Here is a 9,190-nt window from a genome sequence, read left to right on the forward strand (position 1 = left end):
ATGCCGAGTCAGGAGATGAGAGATGCTGTTCAGTTATTGACCCGATTAGTAGCCGCACAGGCTCGACGTCAGGAAACAGGTATTGGTCACGCAGATAGGTCCGTGAGCGCGAGGGTTCGTGACTTTATTAGTTTAGACCCTCCAGTATTCACTGGAGCAGACCCGAATGAGGACCCTCAGGTATTCATTGATAGAGTACAGAGGACGTTACGCGTAATGAAGGCCACTGAGACTGAGTCAGTTGAGCTAGCTTCTTATAGACTCCGAGATGTTGCAGTTAATTGGTACGAGTCTTGGGAATTGTCCAGAGGTGAGAATGCCCATCCAGTGGTATGGCAGGAGTTTACAGAAGCTTTTCTTCATCATTATCTGCCACCAGAGCTTAGGCGATCCAAAGTTGATAGGTTCTTGACCCTTCGGCAGGGAAACATGAGTGTTCGTGAGTACTGCCTTCAGTTTGATTCGTTGTCTAAGTATGCTCCCACTATTGTATCTAAGATAGAGGATCAGATTCACCGGTTCATGATGGGATTAGAGCCTTACTTGATTAACGATTGTATGTCGGTTTCACTTCATCCAGACATGGATATTTCTCGTATTCAGACGTACGCTCAGGGTGTAGAGGAGCGTAAACAGAAACAAAGGGTCGATCGTGAGCATGGTAGGGACCAGAATAAAAGAGCGAGGTCTTCGGGTCCTTCTGGTGAGTTTCGAGATGGTCAGAGGCAGCAGTACTTGAGATATCCATCCCAGCCCTCGGCTAGCGCGCCCCCTCAGTTTGGAGGAAAGAGATCTGATTGTTCTACATATTCAAGGCCTGGTCAGAATTTTAGGGCCTCAGGTTCTCAGTATAGGGGTGAGTCAAATTAGATGAGGCCACCCTTGACACGATGTACTCAATATGGTAAACAGCATACCGGGCAGTGCCGTATGGGACTAGATGTTTGTTATACTTGTGGTTATCCGGGCCACATCATGAGGGATTGTCCGATGAGAGGTGATGCAAGCATAGCTCAGCTAGCAGGATTTGTGGCTGGATCGTCATCATCAGTACGCCCCCCTAGGCAAAGTCCCCAAGCACCAATGAGTCGTGGTAGAGGCAGAGGCGGAGCATCTAGCTCGAGCAGCCCTCAGAACCGCATTTATGTATTGGCAGGACGACATGACCAAGAGTCATCGCATGATGTTGTTACAGGTATATTATCAGTCTCCTCCCACGATGTATATGCACTAATTGATCCATGTTCCACCTTGTCATACGTTACTCCATTGATTGCTAGTAAGTTTGAAATAAAACCTGAATCGGTTAAACCTTTTGAGGTGTCTACACCTGTTGGGGACTCGGTGATAGCTAAGCAGGTATATAGGAGTTGTATAATAATAGTTCATGGTCGACCTACCGTAGCAAACTTAATCGAGTTAGATATGGTAGAATTTGATGTTATAATGGGTATGGATTGGTTGGCTTCTTGTCATGCCAATGTTGATTGTAGATCGAAGATAGTCTGATTTCAATTTTCGGGGGAGCCTATTTTGGAGTGGAAAGGTAACACGGCATCGCCGAGAGGTAGATTTATTTCCTATCTCAAGGCAAGGAAGATGATCAGAAAGGGCTGTATTTATCACTTAGTTCGGGTTCAGGATATGGAAGTAGAGTCACCAACTAATGTTGTATTTTGGCCCGGGCCCGGGCCTTAGTGGGCCTAACGGGCCGGGCCTCGCGGTCCCGGGCTTCGTGGTCCTGGGCTCTGGCGGTCCCGGTCTTCGTGGGCTCAATGGGTGGAACCGGCCCGTGACGGGCCTAAGCCCACATGGTCCTGTGCTTAACGGGCCGGGCTCGTGGGCTTCGCGGGCCTAGCGGGGGGTTTTTTTTTAAAGGCAATTTCTTGTAGTATCATGGCTATATTAAAAATATATATGTAGTATATATGTATATCTAATTATTAAAGTGCTTGACGAAAAAGAAAATAACAAAACAATAGTAAAACACTAAATTGTCATGCATAATATATTTTCTTGTAGTATATTATATTGTATCTTATGTATATATATTCTCTTATATATTTTCTTGTAGTATATATATTGTATCTTATGTATATATATTCGCATAATATATTGTATCTTATGTATATATATTGTATCTTATGTATATATGTTCGCATAATATATTTTCTTGTAGTATATATATTGTATATTATGTATATATTTTCGCATAATATATTTTCTTGTAGTATATATATTGTATATTATGTATATATATTCGCATAATATATTGTCTTGTAGTATATATATTGTATATTATGTATATATTTTCGCATAATATATTTTCTTGTAGTATATTATATTGTATCTTATGTATATATATTCTCTTATATATTTTCTTGTAGTATATATATTGTATATTATGTATATATTGTAGCATAATATATTGTCTTGTAGTATATATATTGTATCTTATATGTATATATATTCTCTTATATATTTTCTTGTAGTATATATATTGTATATTATGTATATATTGTAGCATAATATATTTTCTTGTAGTATATATATTGTATATTATGTATATATATTCGCATAATATATTGTCTTGTAGTATATATATTGTATATTATGTATATATTTTCGCATAATATATTTTCTTGTAGTATATTATATTGTATCTTATGTATATATATTCTCTTATGTATTTTCTTGTAGTATATATATTGTATATTATGTATATATTGTAGCTTATAAATAATTCTAAGTATAGACAAAGAAATATTGCGAAAAGAAGCTCATGGGTAGAAAGCAATAAATTTTATTACCAAAAAATGGCATATCTTTCTTAGTCATCCTTCCCCCAATGGAATGAGCACAACAAGGTACTAATACCACCATTAGAAGGAAAAAAAACTAAGGAAGATGTGCCAAAATACAAGTTACATATTATTCTATGTATTATCTCTAACAAATCTCATAAATCCTTCAAGGTTCGGAGGAGGTTGCGTTGGTGGTGGTGGAAAAGAAGCTTGTTCATCACCACTTCCGGGCGAAGCCGAATCCTCCGCAAGTTCCGCTATCATTTCTTCATAAGCTTCATCTATCGCCGGTTGTGCTTCTGCAATTCCAAAGTTTCTTCTTTCCGAGCGGATCCAATCTCTAAACAATACTGATTTTTCCAAGCTATCCCTCATAGACGCTCTATGATCACCTATTTGCAGTCTTGCTTGACTGAAAGCGCTCTCTGATGCAACAGTTGAAGCTTGAATTGATAAAATATCCCGAGCCATCCTTGCAAGAACAGGAAAATGTTTTTCCCTTGCCTTCCACCATTCCAAAAGATCAAAAGAGCCGTCTGGATTCTCCTTTTCAAGTCCCTGAGACAAATAAACTTGAAGCTCATTTAGATGTGAAGTTTCATCATAATTTTCACCTTGAGACCCCCTGAACTCCGTCCAAGATTTAAGAGCTTTTAAGCCCGCAACTCTTTTAGAGGATTGTGAGCTAGACGAAGTAGGGGTTGGAATAGTTGGCCTAGCATGCTCTAAGGCAAGTTGATAAGCATTATAAACTGTTTGAGCGTTAATCTTAATTGAAGCTTTTGCATCTGCAAGTGTCGCAATTTCCTCATTTGAAAGATTCTACAAATATCTGCAACAGTGTTAGCTATAAACTTACCTGTGTGACGCGAATTAATTATTCTATATACAATTATGCGTTTTTGCATTATCCATTCCTCATCTATCCAATGACTTGTAACAGTTAGATAATCACAATCATTACCACTTCTACCAATATCAGTAGTAATAGAAATCCGATTAGGTATATGAGTAAATAAATACCGCAAATATTGTTCATATTCATGTTTGAATTTATAAATATCACTCTTAACTGTTGCGCGAGGCCAACCTTTATAAGTAGGATTAAAAACTCTTCTAATATAATGAACCCAATTAGGATTAGATGCAAAAGTATAAGGTAAGCACATAACAGTAATCATCTTTGCTAATTCTTCACGATCTCTATTTGGATCGTAATATAAAATACCTCCGGTGACAGTGTTAATTCCTGGTTGAACTAGATTTGAACCTGTACTAGGGTTAACCGCAGAATCTACACTTGTCCCCTCTAGTTGCGCTTTCATTTGAAAAAATCTAGCCTTATCTCTAGGGTGTGTTTTTATGTGCCTAGTCAAACTACCCGTGCCGCTACGGTCTCCAGTATATTTATGCACCATTAATTTCCCACAAGTTTTACACTTAGCCTTATTTTGTTCTCTTACTTGAGTAAAAAAATTCCAAACTAATGATGTTTCTAGGCGTTTAGCAGGTTCTCTATTAAAAGTAGGAGTTTCTACAGGTGGGTCGACCGGTGCATCAGTTGGGTTATTAAGAGGACTAGTAGGTGTATCATCTAAATCCGGTGCTTGGGTTTCATCATCATCCTCATTTTCCTCATTATTTTCTAAGATGGTTTCATTAGGATAAAGAGCATTCATAATTTCATCATCTAATCTATCACCTGGTGCAACATTATGATAAAATTCACTATCGGTAAATTGAAAACAAGGGTGATCACTATCAAGAATTACGGAAGGAGGAGGACGTCTAGGTTGGCGACTACTTTCAACTTGCTTATCTTTTCTAGGTCGGGGAGCCGGGGGAAGGGTAGTTGGTTGGCCACTACTTTCACCGGTTTTATCTTTTCCTTTACCAAACATTTTTTTCAAAGTAAATGCCATATTAATTATAATTATGCAAACTAAACCACACAAAAATATATTCTAAAAACGTAAGAGTTGAAACGAGTTTACCGGATTGCCGAACAACTTCTTGAAAATTGAAAATCGTTGAACACTTGAAAACTTCAATTCAACAACTTCACAATTTTTCACGAGATTGAGAGAGATTGAGAGATATTGATGAATTGGTGAATAAAAATGAAAGAATGAGTGGGTATTTATAGTTGAGAAATGGGGAAAAGTGTAATTATATAAAGTTTGGGGGCCAAATGGCCATTTTTTAAACTTAAAACGGTCATATTTTCAGCCCAAACGGCTAGATTTTAAATATGGCCGTTGGAGAATTTTTATTTTTATTTTTTTTTAAAAATAGCCGTTGGGCCCGCCAGGCCCGCCTGACGGTCCCGGGCTAAACGGTCCCGGGATCGTGGGCTCAAACTTGAAGACCAGCCCATGACGGGCTCAGGAGGACCACCAAGACCGGCCCACAGGCCCACCAGGCCCGTTAGGACCGCGGGCCCGGTCCGGTCCGGTTCAGGCCCGACCCACCGAGCAGCCTTATCACCAACCATTCAGTCCATCCCTGTGGTAGATGAGTTTCCAGATACCTTCCCTGATGAACTTCTGGGTCTCCCGCCAGAGCGGGAAATTGAGTTTTCTATTGACCTACTACCAGATACTCACCCAATATCTATTCCTCCCTATAGAATGGCCCCCGTAGAGCTGAAAGAGTTGAAAGAACAACTAAAGGACTTGCTTGAAAAAGGTTTTATCAGACCTAGTACATCACCGTGGGGAGCACCTGTGTTGTTTGTAAGGAAGAAAGATGGTTCCTTAAGAATGTGTATTGATTATATGTAACTGAATAAGGTGACGATCAAGAATAAGTACCCGCTCCCGAGGATTGACGACTTATTTGATCAGTTGCAAGGTGCCAAGTGGTTTTCAAAGATAGACTTGAGGTCTGGGTACCATCAAGTAAGGGTTAAGGATGAAGATATTCCGAAGATAGCATTCAGGACTAGATATGGGCATTTTAAGTTTCGGGTTATGTCGTTCGGTCTGACCAATGCCCCAACAGTATTCATGGATTTGATGAACCGTGTGTTCAGGCCTTTCTTAGATCTGTTTGTAATTGTATTTATTGATGATATATTGGTATATTCTCGTTCATAGGATGAGCATGTTGGTCATCTGCGTACGGTGCTTAGAGTTCTACAAGAAAGGAAGTTGTATGCAAAATTTTCTAAGTGTGAATTCTGGTTGAACTCTGTAACTTTCCTTGGGCATATCATTTCGGGTGAAGGCATCCTGGTGGATACACAAAAGATTGAGGCAGTAAAGACTTGGCCTAGGCCCACAACACCAACAAAGGTTCGTAGTTTTCTTGGGTTGGCAGGATATTACAGGAGATTTGTGGAAGGATTTTCTTCCCTTTCAGCACCTTTAACAAAGTTGACTCAGAAGGGAGCAAAGTTTCAATGGACTGATGCTTGTGAACGGAGTTTCCAGGCATTAAAGGACAGATTAACTTCAGCACTGGTTCTAACGCTTCCAGAAGGGCTTGATGGTTATGTTATCTATTGCGATACTTCAGGCATTGGATTGGGTTGTGTGCTGATGCAGCATGGTAAGGTTGTGGCATATGCTTCTAGACAACTAAGAAAGCATGAGAAGAACTAACCGACCCACGATTTAGAGTTAGTTGCGGTGATTCATGCACTAAATATGTGGAGGCACTACTTGTATGGCATTCATGTTGATCTTCAAGCAAAGGGAATTGAATCTTCGTCAAAGGAGATGGTTGGAGCTACTTAAAGACTATGACGTTAATATTTTATACCATCCGGGGAAGGCAAACGTAGTTGTCGATGCTCTCAGTCGTAGATATATGGGTAGCTTGTCGTATTTGTATCCAGGAAAGAGGGGAATAGCCCATGAGATTCATCAGCTAGCTAGTCTTCGAGTTCAGTTACTGGACTCAGGTGACATTGGAATTACTCTTCAGGATACAACAACATCATATTTAGTAACTGAAGTGAAGGAACGCCAGTACAGGGATCCTGTGCTAACTCATTATAGAGATACCACTCTTCAGAAGGAGAAGACACCGTTTGTAATTACCGAAAATGAGGTCCTCAGATATCAAGGGCGATTATGTGTGCCTAATGTTGCAGGGTTGCGTCAGCAGGTTATGGGAGAAACTCATTATTCCCGTTATTCTATCCATCCAGGAACGACAAAGATGTTTCATGACATCAGGAAAATATATTGGTGGGACGGAATGAAAAAGGATATAGCAGAATTTGTTGCTCAGTGCCCTAACTGTCAGCAGGTCAAGATCGAGCATAAAAAACCTGGTGGGTTATTGCAGGTTATGGAGATCCCGACTTGAAAATGGGAAGTAATCAATATGGAATTCATCATAGGCTTACCTCTTACCCAATGTAAGTTTGATTCAATATGGGTGATCATTGATAGGCTCACAAAGTCAGCCCATTTTCTGCCGTTAGAACTACGTATTCCTCAGAAGATTATGCGAGGCTTTATATTAAGGAGATAGTACGACTGCATGGTGTACCTGTATCTATTATCTCAAATAGAGGAGCTCAATTTACAGCTAACTTTTGGAGGTTCTTCCAAAAGGGATTGGGGACTAAAGTAAGTTTTAGTACAAGATTTCATCCCCAGACAGACGGACAGGCTGAGCGTACTATTCAAACACTGGAGGATATGTTGCGAGCTTGTGTAATAGACTTCAAAGGTAGCTGGGATGGTCATCTGCCACTTATCGAGTTTGCATATAATAATAGCTACCATTCCAACATTCAGATGGCTCCATACGAAGCTCTTTACGGATGAAAGTGTAGGTCACCTATAGGGTGGTTCGACGTTGGAGAATCTGGATTACAAGGGCCAAACCTGGTTCAGCAAGCCATAGAAAAAGTAAAGCTTATCCGGGATCGACTATTGGCAGCTCAGAGTCGTCAGAAGTCATATTCAGATGCGCGACATCGAGATTTAGAGTTTGGGGCTGATGATTGGATATTCTTGAAGGTGTCGCCTATGAAGGATGTGATGAGATTTGGCAAAAAGGGTAAACTTAGCCCACGGTATATTGGGCCTTATAGGATTATTTGGAGAGTGGGCCGAGTAGCTTATGAGTTAGAATTGCCCTTGGAATTGGAGTCTGTCCATCCAGTTTTTCATGTATCTATGTTACAAAAGTGCATTGGCAATCCTACCCGAGTAGTGCCCACGAATGATGTACAAATTACAGAGGACTTGTCATACGAGGAAATTCCGGTTGCCATTCGAGACCGACAAGTACGCAAGCTGCGGAATAAGGAGGTAGCCTCCGTGAAAGTGCTTTGGAGGAACAACAATGTAGAAGAAATGACTTGGGAGGCCGAGGAAGACATGAAGTCTAGATATCCCTACCTATTTCCTCTTCCAGAGAAGGGTTTAACTGAGACGTCATAACCTCAAGGTGCGTGTATAAATTCTTCTATTGATTATTGTCGTTGTCCTGTGTGTCGTTGAATTATTAGGCTTCTACGGGGAAAGTTGGTAGTAGTATTGTTACAAAAGGCGACCTTGCCAAAGTTATATGGATCACGGAGAGTGGAACATTCGAGGACGAATGTTTCTAAGGGGGGAAGGATGTTACATCTCGCATTTTCGTACATTAAAAGTTTCATCTTCGGTCAATTGACGTAGAATTGGGGATGAGATCATCTTGACGTTAATGTACTTACGCTATTTATAACAAGTGATGAATAGGTGATTGAGAACTAAAGCTTTAGGTCAAAGGAATCCCTTAAACAAAGGTTCGTGGTTAAAGAAATAGTTCGGGTAGCACCCCGCGTGTTCGGAAGGTTTAAGTTAACTTGCACTTGTGGGATAAGACTAAGAGTGTCTAATATGTGCGTTTTAACGATTTTTATCGTTAAAGTTTTCCCCCGTGCCTAAAAACGCAATCTCTACGCTTTGCAATCGTTTCCCCCTTCTATTAGCTGTGTTTGGAGCTATTCTTGGAAGATAGGAATTTGTTGTTCTTGCTGGTTCTTCAGGATTTATACTTGGTTTGCCAAGGTAATCATCTTGAGGCTCTTTTATGTTCGTTTTTACAAAGTTCTACGGACGTTTCGTCAAGTTAGGGTCATATGGCAAATCTGCCGATTTAAACTCAATTATGAACTATTTATAGGTGAATATAAGCTGTATATATATAGTGTTTGCGAGGTTTAGGATGTAAGGAACAATTTTCGTGAAAGAACTATACGTATTCAGACGTTTGTTGGAAAGGTATCTTACGACTAAGCTTTGTCCTTCCTTTTAGCACGAATTCTGGGAAATTTCTAAGACGTCAAATGTGATATTTTACTATTTTATTGCTAGAAAGACCTTATGTGAAAGGCATTGGGATCATAGCTGAAGTATTTTCATGATGCTATTAGGTTG

General features: G+C 39.9%; 1 protein-coding gene across 1 annotated transcript; it reads left to right on the forward strand.

Annotated features, from left to right (window-relative positions):
- On the forward strand, positions 1-870 carry LOC138872686 (uncharacterized). Its single transcript, XM_070151096.1, has one exon. The coding sequence runs from the start codon at positions 1-3 to the stop codon at positions 868-870; it is 870 nt and encodes a 289-aa protein (XP_070007197.1).
- The last annotated feature ends 8,320 nt before the right edge of the window (positions 871-9,190 follow it).

Source organism: Nicotiana sylvestris, chromosome 7 (assembly GCF_000393655.2).
Source record: "Nicotiana sylvestris chromosome 7, ASM39365v2, whole genome shotgun sequence".
Classification (NCBI taxonomy): domain Eukaryota; kingdom Viridiplantae; phylum Streptophyta; class Magnoliopsida; order Solanales; family Solanaceae; genus Nicotiana; species Nicotiana sylvestris.

Bases quoted from the DNA above. Each gene is read 5' to 3' on its own strand.
- LOC138872686 (XM_070151096.1), top strand. From the start codon at position 1: ATGCCGAGTCAGGAGATGAGAGATGCTGTTCAGTTATTGACCCGATTA.